General features: G+C 38.0%; 1 protein-coding gene across 13 annotated transcripts in view; it reads left to right on the top strand.

The window, feature by feature from the left end:
* NAB1 (NGFI-A binding protein 1) overlaps nt 1-23656 on the top strand; it is a 47274-nt gene that overhangs the window by 12675 nt on the left and 10943 nt on the right. For all 13 annotated transcript variants that reach the window (XM_017946720.3, XM_017946722.3, XM_031651421.1 and 10 more), the window contains 3 exons: nt 2265-3102; nt 12517-12650; nt 15283-15334. In XM_017946720.3, the coding sequence (XP_017802209.1) occupies nt 2284-3102; nt 12517-12650; nt 15283-15334 (1005 nt within the window). In that variant the 5' untranslated portion in view covers nt 2265-2283. The remainder of the gene's footprint in view (nt 1-2264; nt 3103-12516; nt 12651-15282; nt 15335-23656) is intronic.

Raw genomic sequence — 23656 nt, forward strand, 5'->3', positions numbered from 1 at the left:
CAGGTGGATGACAGACTCTCCCTGGAGTGGAAGGACACGCAGAGCCTCCTTTAGGTGATTTAGAAGATGCAAGAACGTTTTTTTATCAAGAGTACTGAGGTGGCATGAATGTGAAGGTTGACCTAAAGAATTACCTGGATCATCACAGGACCTGTAGGAGTTTGTGGTGCCTGGAGGATTTATTAAGTAGGAATCTTGTGCAGTTTGTCAGATTTGCCTAATCATGGGAGTCTCCTGAGATGCATCTCAGGCACCTGGGAAACTGTATTTTTCAAAAGCACCCCAAGTGATTTCCTGGATGTTAGTAGAAGCTACTGGGCCCTAATTCAGCCTTTGTTGTCTTTTGGGAAGTCATCAGGTAACCTGGTTATGCCCATACTCGCCCTTGCAAAGAAAGAGACATAAAATTTGAGGAAGTCAAAACAGATTGTGGATGACACACAGGTTCCAGGAGATAGGGCTTCCAGTAGTCAGTGCTTAGAGTGGTAGGGACACCTATTCTCCTGGCTTGGAGTGGCTGAGACTAGAATTTTGTGTAGCATTCTGATTGGTGGCAAAAAACAAAAGTCCCAAGTTCGGTGACTTCTTGGCTTCCAGGGATGTCCCCGTTAACTGTTACTGCATACTGTCAGAGTTGAGAGTGGGCCTTCCATTTTTCTCTGATGCACATGTTCTTTTAGCCTTCTGTTATTTTCTCCATAGAGGGCTACAGGGTACTTTTAATCCTAAGGGTGCGTTTGATTACAAGTTTATTTGTTTCTCTTAAATGGAAGTACTTGGCCAACTCCTCTTTGTATGTGGGAGGTCTCCAGGCAACTGTGAACAACTTTTAAAGGCTGCTAAGAGGTCAAGAAGTACTTTGCTGAGTCTTGTTCTGTCTCTTTAAAAACAGACTTCTTTGTCTTGCTTGAGCTCTAAAAGTATGTTTCGTCTTTGACTCTGTCTTAGGCTTTCTGCTGCTGCTTTGGAGGGATCACCCACCCTCCTTATTTTATCCTACAGCCCTCTCCCTAATACATAGTTAGATTCTAGTCTATTATTTTGCATGCAGGGCCATTCTACATAAGCATTCTACCCTGTGCCATGTGCGAGTGCCATGTGTTTGAAAGGGAATCCCATCATCCTTATTTTTCTGTGTCCCTAATGCCTGTTAGATTTCTGAACTCTCAGATGTAATCTCATAGTCACCTGTAACTCTCCTTAAACCACAGAGTGCAAATAAACGGTAACTGTTTTCTTCATCAATAAATGTCAATAAAGGGAAACTTCCTTCCTCACTTAGATCTAAGTGATCACCAAGTCTTTTCACTTACTTGTTTGACTTTTCTCTACCTCTTCTTTCTTGATTCCTAAATATACCACCTTCTATTTCTCACCTCCAATTCATACTGAAAGCTATCTTCCTCTGCCTGCCAGACTCATCTTGCTCATTTTTTCTCTATAAAATGGGAATAACTGGCCGGGTGCGGTGGCTCAAGCCTGTAATCCCAGCACTTTGGGAGGCCGAGATGGGCGGATCACGAGGTCAGGAGATTGAGACCATCCTGGCGAACACGGTGAAACCCCGTCTCTACTAAAAAATACAAAAAAACTAGCCGGGCGAGGTGGCAGGCGCCTGTAGTCCCAGCTACTCGGGAGGCTGAGGCAGGAGAATGGCGTAAACCCGGGAGGCGGAGCTTGCAGTGAGCTGAGATCCGGCCACTGCACTCCAGCCTGGGCGACAGAGCCAGACTCCATCTCAAAAAAAAAAAATAAAAAATAAAATAAAAAAATAAAATGGGAATAACTGTACCTGTGTCACAGGGCCCTTGTGAGAATTAAGACATGTGTAATGTAAAGTGTTTATTGTATTGCTTGGTGCAAAATAAGTATTCAGCAAATGGTAGCATCCTCTGCTTCTTACCTCCTGCTAAATTTGATTGTCTTTCACTCCACCTGCGTCCATACCTTGGCAGTAGCAAAGTATGTAGCCAAAAATACGGGACATGGAACCCTTGGTTTGAGCCTTGGTTTGAACCTCCAGATTCCCGCTTACCAGTTATTCTCTTTTGGGAAAATACGTCAGTTTAGTTACTGACCTATAAGATTGTTAGGAGTGCAGAATGAGATAAAGTATGTAGAGAGAATGCTGCCTTCACAGGCAGTCACGATGCAGATGCTTCTTGTTTTTGTTCTTAAAACCTGTAGTCTAACCTATTTGGTATAAGAAGTTTGAAGCAAGTATGATGAGTTTTTACTTTTTTTTTTTTTTTTTTTTTTGGCAGGTTAAACCCATCCAGAGTAATGGCTGCGGCCTTACCCAGGACCCTGGGGGAGTTGCAGCTGTATAGAATATTACAAAAAGCCAATCTACTTTCTTATTTCGATGCCTTTATCCAACAAGGTGGTGATGATGTCCAGCAACTCTGTGAAGCAGGAGAAGAGGAGTTTTTGGAAATCATGGCACTCGTGGGCATGGCTAGCAAGCCCCTTCATGTTAGAAGGCTGCAGAAGGCTTTGAGAGACTGGGTCACAAACCCTGGGCTTTTCAATCAGCCGCTGACTTCCCTTCCTGTCAGTAGCATACCCATCTATAAATTACCAGAGGGATCACCGACATGGCTGGGAATATCCTGCAGTAGTTATGAAAGGAGTAGCAATGCCCGGGAACCTCATTTAAAAATCCCCAAATGTGCTGCTACCACCTGTGTGCAGAGCTTGGGACAGGGGAAGTCAGATGTGGTCGGGAGCCTAGCACTGCAGAGTGTTGGTGAGTCCAGACTCTGGCAAGGGCACCATGCCACCGAGAGTGAGCACAGCCTCTCCCCGGCAGACCTGGGCTCCCCCGCGTCCCCAAAGGAGAGCAGCGAGGCGCTGGATGCTGCCGCTGCGCTCTCTGTGGCCGAGTGTGTGGAGCGGATGGCCCCCACACTGCCGAAAAGTGACTTGAACGAAGTGAAAGAGCTGCTAAAAACCAACAAGAAGTTGGCCAAAATGATAGGTCACATCTTTGAGATGAACGATGATGATCCACACAAAGAGGAGGAAATTCGGAAATACAGTGCAATATACGGCAGATTTGACTCAAAGAGGAAGGATGGGAAACATCTCACGCTCCATGAGGTACAAAGCCCGCGTTGTTCTTTCTCTGTGTGTGTGGCATGTTGCTAGTCATTAGAGATAAATTTGGTAATAGTTTGCCGCAAATGTGATACACTCCCTGAAAGCAGTATTAAAAACACTGAGGTGTTAGCAACACGTAGCTCTTTTGTGAAAATAGACCGTGTTTATTGTGTTAGGGGTATATTTGTATTGAACTTGAACACGTTTGAGCTTTGGAACTACAGTATGAGGTGACTTTTAGAAAAATGTCAGAATTTAAGCAGTGAAAGCATAAAGTCTTTGCAATTGAAAGGCAGTTTGTTTTTTAATTAAGAAAACTAGGTTTTAAATATAACTTTTAAAAAACATTTTTGTAGGCTTTTTTTAAAGAAAATAATTTTGTAAAAATAGCGAGAACTTAAAGCAATTCTCAGCTTGCATAGAAAACAATTTGATGAATGCTGGAAGAATTCTTGCTTTGAACATCGTTTTGGTTTGATGTTTGGCATTAAACATTTTTATCTTTATAGTAAGTACTGTAGACATAGTCTGCTTAAGTTCATGTGTGTATATATGTGTGTATAGACACAACATTTTCTGCATATAACATACATACTTTATGTGTGTGTATAAACTTTAACATTTACTCCTTTTCTTCTCGTCTATCTGGTTGACACATCATCTTTAAAACTCAGCCCAGAATAAGCTTAAGTGTTTTCTGTTATCTTTTCCTTCAGATAGAATGACCTTTCCTTTCCATTTTTATCCCTGCATATACTTCTGTCACAATAACTTCAACTTCTTATTGTACTTATTTGTGTACTGGTCTGTGCTTCACAGTATACTCTGGGTTTCTTCAAGGCAGAGATAATGTCTCCATCTTTATATTCACAGAGTCTAATGTACACAGTAAGTGCTTGGAAAATAAATGTGTTTTCAAAAATTAAAAAGACTATTTCATAGCTTATTATTATTATTATTATTATTTTGAGTTGGGGATCTCGCTCTGTCACCCAGGCTGGAGTGCAGTGAGCGCAGCCTCGACCTCCAGGGCTCAAGCAGTCCTCCCTGCTCAGCCTCTTGAGTAGCTTCAACAACAGGTGTGTGCCACCACACCCAGTTAATTTTTTTTTTTAAGTTTTTTATAGAGATGGGAGTCTCTCCATGTTGCCCAGGCTGGTCTCAAACTCCTGGGCTCAAGTGATATGACTGCCTTAGCCTCCCAAAGTGCTGGAATTACAGGTGTGAGCCACTGTACCTAGCCTGATCTTTTTAAATAAATGATTTTAGACGTGAATGTTGGAGCTTGAGATCAGATAATTGGTTAGCAGAATGACTTAAGTCATAGCCAGTCTGTGACTTGATCTATTTTGGGAGTATCCTTTGAACCAGTAGAGGAATCCACTAAAAGGGCTATATGGCTGTCATTAGTAGAAAAACAAAAGGCAAAATGTGTTGGCAATTTTAGTTTCATGCTTTAATCTAGTTTTCTTATAATTTTTAAAACATAGCAATGAAACTCAACAAAGTTGAGTCAAAAATACCTGTATTTTTATCAAAGTAAAAGTATTTCTAAAAGATTAACAAACCTAGTTAACCTGACTTTTAAAAAATCACACCCAACTTTTAAAAAATCTAAAAAGAATTATTTTACACTTAGCTTTCGCTGACGGGCTCTTTGCCTCTTTAGATAAGTAGGTACATATGGTATTTAAGTAATGAGACCGTGGGTTTCCCAAAATAAGGAAATACTCAAAATGAATGCCAGTAGGCTGAAATGTGGGGGTGGGGGCTTTGGAAGTTGTGGCTTGTGTTTTTGAAACTTAACTTAGGCCTACTTGTTACTTGTAACTCCAGTATGTGAATCTGGTCCGATAATATAGTTTAGGATAAATGTTTATGAATCAGGAAGCTTTCTTAAAACTAGTAGATATCTAAGATCTTAGAAGAAATGACAGAATCCTGAGGGAATTGAAAGAAGGTACTATTAGGTATATCTTTTAGGTATTATGAGAATTTTACTTTTTTTCTCCTGATTATTTACAATTAGCAGAAGTTTTTTTAGTTCTTCTAAGTTCCTGAGATTAAAGAATGTTGCTAGTTTGTACTCAATTTCCACATAAGGAATATATGACTTATTCTTAATTCATTGTTGGCTTCATCTCACTGTTCTGAGGGTTTTCTTCATATAAATTGTGTGGATACTGTTCTTTTAATCTTTCAAGATATAGAGCTATATGTAGGTCACTAGTGGATGAAATTCAGGAAGCTATCTATACCTGTGAGTTTTTTTCAACTGTTCAGTACATAAGATTATTTTTCTTGTAATAAGAAAAAAATATTTGTTTATATATTTATAATAACATAATTTGTTTCCAAATGTATACCATAAAGAATTATGGAATGACTTATTGTGAAGCCCCCCCCCCTTTTTTTTTTAAGCTAAAGAATCAGTGGTAGTCCTACAACCTGGCTAAGTCCGGTCTGTTATATAGGTGTCAGATTGTGAAGAGAGTGAGTTCTGAGGCTTAGAACCACTCACGTTGCTGGTGTTCAGCAGGTGCTAAGGGACAAACCCAGAAGCAATATCAGAAAAAAAGCCAGCAGGCAGCGTTGCATCTATCATAAAGGGTGTTAACAGATAGTAGGTGGTAAACTAGGCAAGCAGTGTGCCCCCAATCTTAAATCAGTGAATGGATGAGGAGAGAGCAACTAAAACTTGGGAACAGCAAGGCAATAGAGAATGTAGTAACTTGTAATACTCAGAAATGTAAGCAGGTAGATAATTTGGCATTACAGAATATTTGTCAGCAGATAGCAGCTTCTAGTCAAAGAGCTCTAGAAAGATAGGAAGGAGAAGAGGAGAATGTAGTCAGCGGTAACTGTAGACTGAGCAGAAGAAATTCTGCAGGCATTGGGGTGCTAAGCAGGTTACCAAGATAAGGACCCAGGCCTATAGAATAAACAGTGATGCCAAGCTTTGGTCAGTTTCCATTGTAGTGCTGAGAAGTCAAGGCTGAGTGTGTCAGAGGAGGCCAGCAATTTCACCTTTGAAAGAGGAGGAATGCTGAATCTGAGAACACCGTATACTTGGACACATTATTAAGTTAGCTTGTTTTATTCTGAACTCTCAATCTCAGAATTCATAGATTTCAGCATCTAACAATTGAAATGTTGGACTTTTCCTCCTGGTGATTTTTAAAAACGAATTATGGTAGTCTATTTCTTGAGTCAGTTTTGGTAAGTTACATTTTTCTAAGAATGTCCATTTCATCTAAGTTTTCAAACTTAGTGGCATAAAATTATTTATAGTTTTTTAAGACCTAATATTGGTTGTACACTTATCTCTCCTTTGCCCCAAACAACCTTGCCAAAGGTTTGCCAATTTTATTCTTTTTCAGAGATCTGCAAACTAGAGTCTGTGTGCCCAGTCTCACTCACCTCCTGGTTTTATAAATAAACTTTTATTGGCACACAGCTGGGCCTATTTATTTATGTACTGTTTGTGGCTGGTTTTGAGCTACAATGGTGAGTTAAGTAGTTGTGACACAGGCTGTTTGACCCGTAAAGCCTGAAATATTTACTCTCTGGCCTTTTACAGAAAAAACTTGCCCACCTCTGATCTTTTTGAAGAAGCCGCTGTGGGCTTAGTTGCTATTCTTGCTTGTGCTGTGCGCATGTATATATGTGTCTCCTCTTAGTTATTTTATTGTTCTTATCTAACTTAATTTGGGTGCTTAGTTCATTAATTTTTAGTCATTCTTTTTCTAATATGAGCAATTAAAGTATAAATTTTCACTATGTATTGATTCAGTGTTATTCCCAAAGTTTTGTTATGAGGTTATTATTTTTCTATTTTAATTTTATGATTTATTTTCTGACCATGAGTTATTTAAAAGTGTTTCTTTATTTCCAAATATGAGTAATTTTTTTCCTTAATTATTTTTCCTAATGATTTCTGACTTAATTACATTGAGGGCAACAGTACATGGTTTGTGTGATGCCAACCCTTTAAAATTTGTTGAGAGTTTAGTTATGGTTCACTTTGTGGTCTGTGTTTTTTACGTTTGGAAATGATATCTTAAGCGGTTGTTAGTAGAGTGTTCTGTATGTGTCTGTTCTAACAAGCTTACTAACTCTGTTCTTCAAATCTTAGGTTCTTAACTATTTTGTCTGCTTGCTCTGTCAGTAAAAAAAGAGTTGTGTGCTAAACTTTTACTGTGATTGTAGCGTCTGTTTCTCTTTGTATCATGCAGTAATCTTATCTTTAATAATGAATTTTGCTTTAAAAAGCTGTTTTCTTTAATGTTAATATAAATACCTGAGTTCTCTTTTTGTTAGTCATTGCCTATTATTGCCTATTACATCTTTACATCTCTTTTTTTTTTTTTTTTTTGGAGACAGGATTCACTTTGTCACCCAAGCTGGAGTGCAGTGGTGAGATCACAGCTCACTGTATCCTCGACCTCCCAGGCTTAGGTGTTTCTCCCACTCAGCCTCCTAGGTAGCTGGGACCACAGGCATGTGCCACCACACCTAGCTAATTCCTCCCTCCCTCCCTCTCTCTCTCTCTCTCTCTTTCTCTCTCTCTGTCTCTCCCCCCCATCTCTCTCTCTCTCTCTCTCTTTCTCTCTCTCTCTCCCCCCTTCTCTCTCTCTCTCTGTTTCTCTCTTTCTCTCTCTCCCCTTCTCTCTCTCTCTCTCTCTCTGTTTCTCTCTTTCTCTCTTCTCTCATTCTCTCTTTCTTTCTTTGTCTCTCTTTTTGTAGGGACGGGGTTTCCGTGTTGCCCAGGCTGTTCTCGAATTCCTGGGCTCAAGCGATCTATCTGCTTCAGCCTCCCAAAGTGTTGGGATTACAGGCGTGAGCCACCATACCTGGCCTGTTGCTTATTATATCTTTATGTCATCCTTTTATTTTCAGCCTTTCTAATCCATGTTTTATATATATCTTTTATAAATACTGATCAGTTGGATTTTAAAGAACCCAGTCAGACATTCTTTGTTTTTTAACTGGAACATGTGGTCCATTTACATTTATTATATGACTAATATTTTGGATTTTTTCCCATTATTTTATTTGTATCTCCCCTCTAGCCCTGATATACTTTAGTTTTTTTTCTGAGAGGGGCCAGTAATGGTACCCTAGCCTTCCCAGTGCTGGAAAAGAAAGTCCTGATTGCCTTTTGAGCCTCCCTAACACACAGTTGTTCACAGTGTTTTTGTGCCAACAGTACTTAAAGTCACAATCATTTAATTGTTGGAGATTATAATTTTAACAACCTGTAAAGAAAGTTTTTTTAGGAATCAGTAAATCACTCTTTTTAAGAATAAAGATAAGTGTAGTGAGGCCACTTTTTAAGTCCAGTTATAAAAGATAGAAAGCTAACTTTAAGAGGCCGTGCGTGGTGGGTCACACCTGTAATCCCGGCACTTTGGGAAGCCAAGGTGGGCGAATTGCTTGAGGTCAGGAGTTCGAGACCAGCCTGGCCAACATGATGTAACCCCGTCTGTACTAAAAGTACAAAAAAATTATCCGGGCATGGTGGTGCATGCCTGTAGTCCCAGCAATTTGGGAGGCTGAAACAGGAGAATCGCTTGAACCCGGGAGACTGAGTCCGCACCACTGCATTCCAGCCTGGGTGACAGAGTGAGACTCCATCTCAAAAACAAAAAGGAAGCAAACTTTGAGAAATCTTTCAGATAAAGAAATGAGTGGAATTTTGGTGTTTTGGGCCACAAAAAGAGGAAATGGAGGAAATAAGTAAACCAGGAAGGGAGAATATCTTGTTACTTTATCCTTTAAACAAAATTAGATTATTGGCATTCAGAAAAAGCTAACAGTGCTGCAGCAAGTGACGAGTTGTTTGGGAATATTTTCATTTTTCTTTTGTAATTATATCATAATCGTTATTGATTTCATTATTAGCAACTAGGGAGCATGAAATCTAGGTAACACTGACAGAACACATGTTTTTAAGGGAGAGTTATTGATTTGTTCATTATTAGCAACTAGGGAGCATGAAATCTGGGTAACACTGACAGAACACATGTTTTTAAGGGAGAGTTATTGATTTGTTCATTATTAGCAACTAGGGAGCATGAAATCTGGGTAACACTGACAGAACACATGTTTTTAAGGGAGAGGCTTCATGAATCAGCTTTTTATTACAACTCGGGGGTGAGCTAGAGTTATTTCTCCAGCCTCAGTTTTTTACCAGGTTCCCTGAGGGCCTGGAGTTTAGTCTACTTCTTTGGTTTGTGGGAGCCTGAATTCAGTGACAATGAATGCATTGTGTTTATTTTTCTTGGTTTCTGGAAAGGTAATAGAAGGAATACTAGAATATTGTTTTCAATTTGTGTTGAAAAGTTACTTGCTGTGGTTGTGCATAAGCTAGTACCTCTGAAACGTTGTCAGTTAAAACACCTTACTGAAAATCAAGCGTTTCCTTAGTAATGTAGATTTATTAATATGAAAAAGAAATTGCTACATAAAAAGGTATTTGAGAATCCTCTTCAAGGTCATTTAGCTACTGCCATGCTGAAACTGAAGTTGATTTGTTTTGAAAATCATTATTTAAAGTATACATTTCACTTTTAACTCCAATAACATTGTGCCTTTCAAAGGCACTTAGGGGAGGAATTTATCTATTGATGACTCTTTAGGAGGAGGGGAGAAGGCTGAAAATAAATTCTTCCTTCAATTATGCTTTCATATTCAGCTATGGGTTTAAAATAGGAAACTTGGGTTTATTATTATAACTTGCTGTCAGTGGCCAAATTAATTGTTTCAGAACAATATAAATTACAGTTATAAATTTGGGGAGGAGGATGTTAGATGTCTACATCATACCATATACCATAACACATTCTAGATGGTTTAAAAACTTAGGTGGGAAAAGTAAAACGATTAGACTAAATTATGGAACATTTATATATTATTAGAGTAGAAAGAGTTTTTCTGTGCCTGTCACCCACAGCATAGAAACTGTATGGCTGATGACAAACTTTAAAAAAAAAAAATCCCATTACATATGATGAAGAGTTGACGCTGTCAATAAAGAATTCCTGAAGTTCTAAGAGAACAAAACATTGTAATGAGTCAAAGATGTAAGAAAAAACTTTAGTTTCATAGTCAAAGAGATGCAAATTATAACCAAATGCTGTTTTAGAAATGTAAAATTGGTAAAGTTTTAAAAAGATAATAACTAGTGTTGGTCAAGATTGTAGGAAATGTACTCATGATATAATCGTTGTAACAGCGTTATGATTTAGAGCAACTTCTCTGAGGGTAGTTTGGTGGAATGTATAAATTTCTTAAAATTTAGTATACCCTGTGACCTAACAGGTCTATTTGTAGGAATGTATTGCAAAGAAATAGTTGGATATGTGTGCAAAGGTGCACATTTAAGAATCTCTTATGCAGCTTTTTTTAAAATAGTACATGGAAAACTGGAGGTAGTTCGATGTCCAGGGCGATGGTAGTTTAAATAATATATTGCTGTTTTCTACAGTGGAATATTGTATGTGTGGGTAGTAAAAGTGATATTATAAAGGATTTTTCAATTCATTCATCAGTCAACAGATTTATATTGAACTTCCAACCCATGCCAGATGCTAATGTAAACAAGCCGTGTCTCTGCCTTAATACATTGGTAGAAATAAAAAATATACTGAAAAAAGTAGATTACAAATTTGTATGTACATATATATTTAATGTTTATAAGTACACCGAAATATTGGAATAATGTATATTAGAATATCGTCATTCTGGATGGAAAGATTGCATGCTATTTATTTTTGTTTTCAAAAATTTTAAGTAAGAAAAATTATTCTAAATAAAGATGAGATGCCTGGCTGGGAGAAAGGGTGACTACAGTAGTCCCCTCTTATCTGTGAGGGACACATTCCAAGACCCCCAGCAGGATGCCTGAAACTGCAAATGGTACCAAACCTCATATACATTGTTCGTCTCTATACATGCATACCTATGATAAAATTTAACTTATAAATTAGACACAGCAAGAGATTAACAACAATAACTGTTAATAATAATAAAGTAGGACAATTAGAACAATATGCCAGCATTACTGCTCTTGCACTTTGGGGCCACCGTTGAGTAAAATAAGGATAACTGGAACATGAGCACTGAGATATCAGAAGAGTCCATCTGATGACTGAGATGGCCACCAAGTGACTGACGGCCAGGAGTGTAGACAGTGTAGACAGTGTAGATGTACTAGACAAAGGGATGATTCATCACTCGGACGAGACAGAGTGAGATGGCACACAGTTTAAAACTTACGAATTGTTTATTTGTATAATTTTTCATTTAATATTTTTGGGTCACAGTTGACCACAGGTAACTGAAACCTCAGACAGCAAAACTGTGGGTAAGGGGGTACTGCTGTACCTGATTTCTTATGAAAAGGAAACAAGAACTAACACTAACCACAACCTTGTGCCAGGTGTGTCTCCTCATCTATTCTTGTTAGAGCCTTTTGGGATAGTGATATTATCCCATTTTGCCTCTCAGAATACCAAATACCAAGCCTCTCAAAAGTTTTGCATGTCCAGAGTCATAGCTGGTAAATGATGGAGCAGGACTCTTCTCAGGTCTGTCTGCCATCACGTCCCATTTTCTTTTTGCTAATCATCGTGCCTTGGTTAAGTTCATCTTTTGCATATTAAAAAAATTTGATATACCTCTTGACAATTTCCTGTATCTATTTATATTGACAAAATTATGTGAAAAATTTTCTACTTTGTTAAACAATTAAGATTTTGTGTTTATGATAACAGAATTTTAGTACAAAGTGTTTGGTCAACTAGCAACTCTATATTGGCAATATTTAATAATTATTGAATTATGAAAGCGTGGTAGAATTAGATGGATCTTAGAGATTAGTCCAAGACCTTGATTTTCCAATATAGCCCTAGTACGTGATAACTCTATTTTTTACTAAGTGATTTGATAAATGTTTAAAATCATATGGTCTTGATTCCTTTTTAAGAATTTTCATGTCAGTTCTTAAAAAATCTGTCAGACTATCTGCATTGATTTTTGGTTAGAGAAGTGGTGTCAGCAAATCCTGTATTCTGATATTTTGGGTTTTTTTTATAAGCAAGATGCAGAATATTTTTCACTTTTTATTTTCCTTGTTGTCTATAAACTCTCCTACCTAACCAAAAAAAGCATATAAATAAATAAAATCAAGATGACTATCATGATTAATTTGGGCTCTGTGAGATGGCAGATTGGTTGATTTTCTTCAGAAATTTGGCATTAGGAATAATTAGGAATAAATACTACTCTGATTTTTATGAATTATGATTTCATTATATAATGGTGTGACATTCTTATATTTTAAGTGAAATCTTTTGCATTTTGATGAAATTAAAATGTTCTTAATTTTGAAACTCTGTTTTGGATGTCCAGCTCACTGTTAATGAAGCAGCTGCTCAACTCTGTGTGAAGGATAATGCCCTGCTGACAAGAAGAGATGAGCTTTTTGCCTTGGCTCGGCAGATTTCTCGAGAAGTCACCTATAAATATACTTACAGAACCACCAAGTAAGTATTTAACTAACTGTCAATATTTTTCCGTTGCTTGATAGAAGTAGAGTTTGAAACACTTGTTGATAGAATAAGCATTTCTGAAAAAGTAGAAGTATGATTATTGTTCTAGGAAACTAAACGATGCAGTGACTTTTGAAAACATTGCTAAGGTGATTTTTGTTGTTTAATCCTCCTCTTTCTCTTTTAAAAGGCATCATTCTCTGGGTTACTATAGCATTGTTCTGGTAGTGGTTTTAGACATTCGTCTCTCACACACACACACTTTGGTTTTGAGCGTGATGAGGGGATTTAGTCAGCATTATAGATGTATTTGTACGCCTGCTAACTACATGAACTTGTTGAACTCTGAGGAAATAGAATGGTCCTTTTTGCAAGGTGTTTGCAATCTGATGAGATTAGCTGGACATGTAAAACTACTCTATTGACTAATATCAAGGGAAAATTGAAAGATACTTCTATTACTAGCAAATGGGTTATGGAACACAAGTTTGAAATTTAAAAAACGTGATGTTAGAAAGCAATGGTGGTTTCAAAATTTAATGTAAACACAGCATATTTTTCTTCACCTTATCCTTACTTGAGCCATAAGCATTTTCTACAGGATAGGACCATTTGATTTTGTTCACTTGATTCCACACAGACCCCGATTTCCAGCCCACATTGTGTTGTGCCTGCCACTGCCTCTCTGGATGCAGATGACCACTGCATTAGAGTAACTCTAAGTTTTTGTTGAAAAGTCACATTCTGAGCACCCTCTGCAGCCCTAATAAATCACATTCTTTGGGGATGGATCCCTGGAATCTGAACTTTCACAAGCATCCCAGAGCATTCTTGTGTATCCTAAGTTTGAAAACCAGCACTATAGGCATTTGCCATCATTACCATTATTTTTCCTAACTCACAGCAGTTTTATTTTCTGCCCTACGTCAGTACCTACGTATTTATAACTGACAAGTGAAATCATGTAGACTAAATGAACAGGGTAGGAATATACAGCACATTCTATGGGATTATTTATGAGGTTTTTTTTTTTGGAGTTGGATAATCAAGAGCTGATTCACTGATTTTTAATTTTCTTCATTGTATTATACACCATTTTCTTTCTGAGTATTTAAATAATTTTCTTTAATCAAAGTGATACATGTCCACAATTTAAGAAGTCATACAATACGTAAGGCTTTCAGTGAAACTCGACGATTCCTGTGCTCTGCCTTCCCGCTTCTCAGTTCCACGTTCCAGAGGCAACTGCCTTCAGTGATTTTTAGCTGTTTCTTCTAGTAGTTACCTTCACCTTTCTTTTTTTTTTCTTTTTCTTTATTTTTTTGAGATGGAGTCTTGCTCTGTTGCCAGGCTGGAGTGCAATAGCTCAATCTCAGCTCACTACAACCTCCACCTCCTGGGTTCAAGTGATTCTCTTGTCTCAGCCTCCCAGGTAGCTGGGACTACAGGTGTGCACCACCATGCCCAGCTAATTTTTGTATTTTTAGTAGAGACGGGGTTTCACCATGTTGGCCAGGATGGTCTCCATCTCTTGACCTTGTAATCCGCCCACCTCAGCCTCCCAAAGTGCTGGAATTACAGGCATGAGCCACCGTGCCGGGCCTAATCTATCCTTTTAAAGTTAAATGTACTTTAAAATATATTAACACTTTTACATAATTTAGAAGCCACCTTGGACTCCTAAGGTGCCCTCATTATTTTTTACGACTGCATGGTATTGAATTGTGTGGATGTGCCGTGATTCATTTAGCCCCACACCCTATTGATGGCTACTGGGGTGGTGTCTAGTCTTTCACTGTAAATAATACAATAAATAACATCATACATTGTATGTTTTGTTGATTCTGAGGTGTACTTTTTCACATTTTGACATATTTTATATTGAAGTATAATGTAGTTGATGGCTTGTCGTAGTCTAATTTCATAGTGGTACATGAAATGATTATGTGTCTTACCATTGATGGAACATCATTTTATATATGTATAGGTACCTCTGGGATACGTTTTCCCAGCAGAGAAATTGCTGGGTCAGGGTAAATACATCTGTAGTTTCTGTAGATAGACAAAATGCATTTTAATCTCATGTAGCCATAAACATACATCTTAAATGGTCATTTTAGTCATTTTATCGTAAATTATTCCTACTGAACCATAAAGGGATATCCTCCTTGATTTTTTTTTTCATTATGTGATGATCATTAAATATTTATTAAGTGCTAGGTTGGGCACAGTGGCTCATGCCTGTAATCCCAGCAATTTGGGAGGCTGAGGTGGGAGGATCATTTGAGCCTAGGACTTTGTGGCTAGTCTGGGTAACACAGCGAGACCCCGTCTTAAAAAAAAAAAAAATTATTGAGTGGCTTTCATACCAAAGCCAGAGGTGGGGAGTTCTTAGGTAGTGGCCTTTTAAAATGTATAATTGTATCTGTACATTCCCCTAGTGCTAATTTGGAAATGATGAAAGATATTTTCTTCATTATTTTAATGTTCATTATGAATATGTCATTTCTGGTGTTGGAGTTTCAGGGTATATATTTTGGTGGAAGATTATAGGCTGAGATGCCTTTGGAATAAAATCTGTTACTTTCTCAAGTTTTTGGTTTTTTCCCTCTCCCCTTTCCCTTAGGTCAAAATGTGGAGAAAGAGATGAATTATCCCCAAAGAGAATTAAAGTGGAGGTATGGTCATATGTTACATTTTCTTATGCTAATAATGTTTGTTTTTGTTTTAAGATCAAGCAAAATCTTAACTAGCTCAGACAAAACAAAAAAGATGGTCCCATAAACTGGTGAAAAATGGCTTTCAATCTTTAAAAAATATAGAATTTTGTAACTTTGAAATACAATATTTACAGTAATTTGAATTAGCAGACCAAGGAAAATTTTTTTAAACTTTTTTTTCTTGTAGAGATGTGGTCTCGCTATGTTGCCCAGGCTGGTCCTGCACTCGAACTCCTGGGTTCAAGTGATCTTCCTTCCTTGGCCTCCCAAAGCTCTGGGATTACAGGTGTCAACCACCATGCCCAATCCAAGGAAATTCTTAAATTTGGTGACTAGTCCAGTCAGTTTATCAAAGGTTGATTTGTAGTTGGTGTTTCTTACAGATTTAAAACTTTACTGGTTAAACCATTCCTTTTATAGTCTTCTTTACATCATTAGTCATCAAATACAGAGGAGCTAACTTTTCGTTTCTTTATATTAACTATCTAAGGGAAATGATAATTTAGTAACTATAAATTACAGAGACTTTAACTAAAGCCTCTTTTAGAGGGTCACGGTTGAGCCTGCTCTTTTGATTTTAGATTTGCAAGTGGTAAGATGGGAGTTAAGAAAAGCATACTTTTCTTAGGACTCTCAGAACTATAGAATGGTTTCAGAACTATTATTTCTTACAAATACTTTTTTAAAAGTCTAGGTCGCAGCAGAGTGGAAATCTGGTCAGGCGGCTCCTTTCTTTCTTTCTTTTTCTTTTAGGCAGGAGATGGAGATCAGTGTTCTCTTAACCATCCTATTATTTAATTTCAAGTTAAAGCAAATGGCTTATATTTGACCACCCTAAATTTCTATAATCAGTTATATCTACAGAGTATATATTTGTATGGCAGTAATCCTTTATTCATACCTAAGCCAGAGTTATCTTATAAAAACATAAATCCCTTTCTTTCTTAAATCTTTTCAGTGACTTTCTACTGTACCTGGAATAAAATCTAAGCTTTTTTTTTTTTAAGGATCTAAGACCCCACATGCTCTGACTGCAGCTTGCATCTCCTACCTTGTCTGCTGCCACACTCTCCATTCTTACTGTGTTCCAGCCACACTGACTGACTTTCTGTTCCTGAACTTGCCAAACTCATTTATGCCTCAACACTCACTATTTTCCCCCTACCTAGACTTCTATTTCTTTAGATGGCTTCAAGTTACAGCTGTGTTTCCCCTGACTTCCCTGCCTCTCTTTCTAAAGGGGAACCCTCTCCCCATAATCACACTCAGGCTTATTCTCCTGGTTTGTTTTCTTAGCATTTGCCAGTATTTGAAACTATTAGATACTTGTTTTAAATTTATTATCAGTCTGCCCCATTGGATGAGAATAGATCTCTTATCTGTGAATCTGCTGCTGTATACTTAGAGTTTATAACTGTCTTGCACCTAATAGGCATTTAATAAAATCTATAGAATGAATAATGAATGGCTGCAGATAAGCATCTTTGACTTAACACTTTATCCTAAAGCAGTGGCTCTCAAGGAAGAAAAGTATTTTGTCAAAAACAAAAAGCCACATTAAAAAAAGAAATGTGGGCTAGGTATGGTGGCTCACACCTATAATCCCAACACTTTAGGAGGCCAAGACAGAAGGATTGCTTGAGCTCAGGAGGTCGAGACCAGCCTGGGCAACATGGGGAGACCCCGTCTCTACCGAAAAAAAATAAAAAATAAACTACTTATATTTGTAACCTACCTCACTGTTAGCTCTGGAGTAATGTTTAAGATGGTTAACTCAGAAAATGTTGAAATTATCTAAAAGGCTACATTGAAAGATGATACTGAGGTGTGTTATCTCTTGCTCCGCCAGATAACAGGTTACAGAGGGTCCCTGTGGAGTTGGCTGTTAGTGACTCACTGCTACTTAAAGGGAAAGGCAGGTGAATATAGAAACTGCTAAGAAGGCATGTGCCATTGGAGGGTTGAGAGGAAAGAAAACACAGAAACTACCCAAGGGCCAAAAAATTAGTCAGTTGCTAGGCTAGAAATACGTCTATATCTGTTTTTCACTATTGGCCCTAAGTGTGATCATGATTCAGGCTGCTCACATTTAAGCCACACTTGTCTAGCTTTAGAGGTCACTATTCAATATTGAAATTTGTGATCATGAATCTCATGGACTGTTTGAGCTGCAGTTGTTTCTTGATGAGCTTTATTGGTAAGTCTGATCCTCTCAGAGGCCTTGTATTTCATTACAGTGCTTTCAGTTTCTTATTAGAAGCCCAGAGTATTGGGCTGTGACATTAGATGTGGCCTTTCTGTTCCTTTAAATATACTCCTCTAGAGATACTTGAATTATAGTTCTATATGGTTAGTTTATTGGTTTACTGCAGTTCACAAAGCCACTTGAACAGCTCTGGATTCAAAATTAAGATAATCAGTGTTTCTTTTTCCTGTGAATAGCTCTTCTAACCCTTCCTAAAGATGACAAGCGACAATCGGCCTCAGGCTTCTTTAAATGCCTTTATAGACACTAGACTCTTGATTTTGTTTCCCAGAAATAAATAGTAACTATACCTTTGAATTTAGGACAGTGGCTCACTTTTTTGTTGTTGGTTTGTTTTTAATTTTGTTTTGTTTCTCTGTGGTTTCTTAAAAAGCACTTGTGTATTGCAGGTCATCAGTATCTCTTGAACATGTGTGTGTCTTGTGTGTATGTATACCTACACATGTAGATGTTGGTATGAATCCTTGTCTGTGCTGTACTATAAGTCAAATTTGAAATACCAGAACTATTGCTGGAAGCTGTTATGAGGTAGATAGTACCGGCTGTATAAAGTTACCACTCCCTTAAAACTTTTCACCAAGTACTGGTGCTTTATGTCTACCTTCTATATGACTTCTGGGGAGTGGGAGAATTTCTGGTATGAGAAGAGATCAGGGGAGACTATTGGGAAGGTGTAATTTGAGCTCAGTTTTTTAAAGAAGGGTAGAATTTCAAAAGGTAGGGATGTGGGGAGGGGATTGGGGTGGTATTATAAAGATAGACTAGCATGGGCAAAGACAGAGATAAGAAAATACTAAGCATGTTTAGAGAACATTAAGTTTGTCTAGGGAATGTGATTGACAAAAAGAACCTCATAAATAAAACTAGAAAGAATTTAGAATACTTTTAACATACTTTTTCTCTTATTTCATTTGAATCTTTCTATTGTGATTCTCAGCTTATTATTTTCTATTTAAAGAAAGTAATATACAAGACTGGGCATAGTGGCTTACGCCTGTAATCCCAGCACTTTGGGAGGCTGAGGCAGGTGGATTGTTTGAGTCCAGGAGTTCGAGAGCAGCCTGGGCAACGTGGCAAAACCCCATCCATACAAAAATTAGCCAGGCTTGATGGCATGCACCTGTAGTCCCAGCTTCTCAGGAGGCTGAGGTGGGAGGATCACTGCGCCACTGCACTCCAGTCCGGGCAACAGAGCACCCCTGTCTCAAAGAAAAAAAGTTTTAAGTAATGTACAAATAAACTTCAGCTTAGCCCATTTCAGCTTAGCCCATTTTAAAGTGTAACAGATTTCTCCTTACAGGACCCAAACTAATGAGACAAGTTTTTCTCTTTTTTTAAATCTTTAGGCGTTCTGAAATCCTTTATAACAAACAATAAGCATACGTGCCGAATTGCTGGCTTTTTCCATCTTAAAAAGATAATTTTTACAGTGAACAAAAAGAAATGTAATGTTGAGCAGATGAATTGACATCAAAATAATTTGACCTGTAAAGGAAAGAGAAACATTTTCTTGCTTGTCATTATTAATGCATTAGGGTACACTAATACGAGTAGTGCTTTGTTCAAGCTCAATAAGATCTTTCGTTGCTCAATACTGTATTTTCCTGATCTATACCTGAAGGCTTGGGTGGAATGAAGTTTTAACTCATTCACTTGTCTGATTTTTCTACCTGGAAAGCTCTTATTTATGTAGTAGGTTGTTCTCCCTTAAAGGATAGTTACTTATTTGATTTAAGCAACATAGCAGCATACACATTACATAGAAGAACTCAAGATAATCTGTTGTCCTTAAATAGTGTTCTTCCTTACAGGATATGTTGAGCATTAAAAAACAGACTTTGAACTTTAATTCCTAGAATATATGAAATGGACATGGAGAAAAAGATCACCTGCTAGCTTAGGTGTGCCTTAGGGAACCTACCATTTGAAATGAAATCTCTAGGGAAATGTGTCTTCAGCCCTTTATGCTACTTAGTAAGTGAGGCTGGGAATCCTTCTGCTTAGCCTGGATGAATAACATGTCCGCTGGAACACAGCCCTCTGTGAGTCCACTTTCAGGTGAAATGAAAATATATTTTGTTTATTCTTACTTATCTTTTTAATTAGATCTTCTAATTAAATCTCGTTCTGGGGCAGTTGTAAAAATCACTACTTTGTATTGCTTTTATTTTGTGTCAGTCCCTACTAGGCATTTGGAATTCATTATCACAAACATTCTTGTCTAACCTATGTGGAGGCTTTATGATTTCCATTTTACAGCCAAAGAGAGACCCAGACAGGCTCAGTATCTTCGCCCGTGTTGCCAAATTACTATCCAGTAGCAGAGCCAGGGCTTCCTATCTATGTCTGATTCCTGAATGTCAAAGCAGTACCACCTTCCTAGGTGCTAATGATCATTCACAAAGCATCTTACCTGTGAAAAAAACACTATTGGGATTATACCTTTCCTCCTAGTGCCGTGTGAAGGGCGAAATGTGTGCAGAACTGGTAGTCTTTGGAAAGGGTGGATAGTGGCAGTTATTATTTTCTAATGCAAGAAATTTTATCTAGTAAACAGTTATAAGTTTTGAGTAGAAAATTTAGCAATGTAAGTTACAAAATATTTAAATATAAGAAATTTTCATTTGATATGCCGATTGTTTACATCAGAAAAATTAGTTTGATTTCCTTATGTCCTACCTATGAAAGGACATATTTAAGGTGGCTTGACAGCTCATTCAAGGAGATGAAAAATCAAGAGCCGAAGTCCCTAGCTCTCTTGTCTTCTCCTAAATTTTTTTAAATGTTAGTTAAAAGTGAATTCAATTGGTAACCTTTCTTTTTCATTAAGAACACACTGAGGTTCATGAATGAATTAGTCATTAACTCCAATGTTATAAGTAACATCTTAGAAGAGAGGAAGGATATATAAAGCTACAGTCTCCGAGCTGGTGATGGCAGCTGACTAACTGGACTGAGTGCTATATCTCACTTGAGTTTTCTTCATTCGCTGAAATTGCTGGAGACTGGGCAGAGATGGGAAATGACAGCATTCTTGACCCTGTGGGAGTCAGAGGTGCAAAACATTCAGACATAAGTGGATGAAAGAAATGAGGTTTGTTAATAGAGCCCAGGAAGTCAGAGAATTGGGGCTTGAAGAAGAAAGACCTAAAGGAAACATCTGCTAACAGTTCCAGCAGGTGGGGATGGGAGAGCGAGGAAGGGGGAGGAAAGAGGGTCAGAATATCCACCTACGCTGCTACTAAGCTTGTTGAAAAGAAAGCTGGTCTAATTTGACGTAGACTCTTCCCCTCTGGATCAGAAAAACAGAAGCATTACAATGTGCTATTCATACAGAAAGTGTGATTAGAAAAAAGGAAAATGCACGTGTGGGGTTGAGAACATCTGCTGTAACAAGTCATCTAGAGACAGCTAAGCAGTGGCTTTAAAGCAGCTTGCTAGTGTTCAGCAGAAAGGTTGAGGAGGAATGGGGATGGAGACCAATGGGAAGAGAGTAATTAGGTCATGCACCAGCCTCCGTCCTATATCTTTTATTTTCTCAGTGACAGACCCAGAGTCTCGTCAGCAAGGAAAGACTGTGATTAATGGCATCAGCCAAAAATATGACATGGAGATAGATCGCTCATAGCATGGCGCAGCTAGCTGGTGCCTGGGAAACAAGCTTACGAGACATATAACAAAAGTTGTGCACCAAACATAATGTGAAAAAGACCGGTTTCTTGGGAATGTTCTCACTTTTATTTCTAAGTCATGTATTTTGGGGACCTTAAATCTACTTTATGTGACATGCAGTGATAGCTACTCGATTTCGTAGTTTTTCCATCCACAATGAACTGTCAAGACTGTGGGAGTAAATAATGACTAACATACTCAGTTGCAGAGAGATCACTGATTACTTTGGATATTGTTATTTATTACTTATTTTAGGCTTTTATTTATTAATGATGGGATACTGTCCATTTTCCAGCAAGTTTCACATGTAGAGTTTGAGGTTCCCCATCCAGCTTTTTCAGTATTCTCATGGTTGAATAATCCTGACTTTGGTGCTACCATATATTTATATGGCAATGTGTACTCTTCCAAGGTTCACTTATTTGCATTACTTTATTTAATCCCCACAAACTTCCAAAGGGCAGATACACAGTGGTGTAATCCTAATTTAAAAATTTGGATCACTAGAAATAATGAGGTTTACTTTTTTGCCTGAGGTCACGCAGCTGGTTCCTAATGTAAAATGACTAGATCATACCTTTCTCCTGCGAGCTCTTCCAGAAACAGTATTGAGGTGTTGGGGCTCATGGGGATTCTGACTGGTGCACTCCACACCCCACTCAGATTCTACTGATGAACTGATAACCCTCTAATCTGGGTCTCCAGCCCTGATTTTACCCCAAGCTCCAAACTCACTGCTCCTGCTTACCTGGCTTATCTACACACGGAGATCTCACTAGCAAATGAGCTCAACCGAATTTATTAGCTTTTGGGCCCCTCCCAGACCTCGTGATCGTGAGTTCTTTATTCTAGTAAATGTCATAACCAGACTCTCAGTTGCCTTATTTCTGCGGCACCTGCCACTGTCCGGGTCTGGGCCTTCACCAGCAGCCCTCTAATGGGTGTCCCTGTCACCACCCTGAACTCCCCTCCTCCACGTGCATTCTCCCCATCACATTCACATGTGCTTTCTGAAATGCAAATCCGATCAGTCTCTTTCCTGAGACTTTCAATGGCTTCTCTTTGTATTTAAGATAAAATCTAAAATTCTTAACATAGCTTACAAGGGCTTACAGAATCTGGCCCTATGTTTCCACCTTCCCTCGCCACTCCCTCTTTTTCAGTATATATTGAATATTTTCTGGCTTCCCAGAGTGTGCCCTGTTCCTTTTGCCTCCAGGGGTCTGTACCAGCTGCTTTCTTTTAGAACTCAGCCTAGACACCCTGGCCTCTGGGACACCTGCTCTGCCACAGCGCCCTCTGCTGTGCTCTGGATCTCCGTCCATTTCCCTCCCTGGACTGTGTTGTCAGGAGCGCCTGAGGCATGGCCATCTCGTTTGCCATTGTATTCCCATATTGAGTGCAGTGTATGAATCAGCTGGGTGGACATGACATTTTTGTTGAATGTATAAACACATGTTTCTAGATTTCCAGTGTTCTTTTCACTGAGATAGTTCCCCAACAATGTGCTCAATATTCTCTGGTTGATTTTAGTAGTAAATTTTGAGTTCTTCTCTAAGATGTCTATACTTTGTAATTGTCCATAAAATTTCTTCTTTCCCCAGTATCGTGCTTTACTCTGATTAAATCTGGTAGCTTTTTGGATGAACTTAACAGATATCAGTAACAAACATTTATCAAGTAGTTCCTATGTGCCAGGCACTGTGTTAAGTATTTTTCATGAATTTTCTACTTCCTTAAAATGATTCTGTAAGTTAAGTACTATTGTTATCCCCAGTTTATAGATGAGAAAATAGATACAGAGAGATGAAGTAATTTACCCAGTATCACAGCAAATAAGTAGTAGAGTTGAGTTTTGAACTCAGTGCAAGTCATACAGTTAAAGCCTGTTCAGCTTATGAAAAACAGAGCTATAATTTCTGTTTATAGAAATACCTGTATTCTTGTGAGTTTCAGAAAGGTTGTAACTGTTTGAATTTATGGACTGAGTGTAGGCTTTGAAGCTAGTGTTGTAGCTGTAAAAAAAAAAAAAAAAAAAAGGGAAACCCAGTCTTGAATGTGATGAAGATTAAATGAAATAATGAACATAAAATATAGAACATAGGGACTGGTACATTGTAGATTCCTGGAAAGTGATAACCGCTCATATTGAAGTTGTTCTAACTCTTCTTCTAGCTTACCTCACTGAACTTGAGAACTTAAGCAGTTCCAGTGGGGTGGGGGTATGCTAAAGAGAAAGTTGGATTTTTCAGTCTAAATAAATAAGAAAACTTATTTATAAGAAAACTGAAATGGCTAAGAAAAAGTGAACTTTGGATTTAGCTTGGACTGTGTACACTTGT

Source organism: Papio anubis, chromosome 10 (assembly GCF_008728515.1).
Source record: "Papio anubis isolate 15944 chromosome 10, Panubis1.0, whole genome shotgun sequence".
NCBI classification, from domain to species: domain Eukaryota; kingdom Metazoa; phylum Chordata; class Mammalia; order Primates; family Cercopithecidae; genus Papio; species Papio anubis.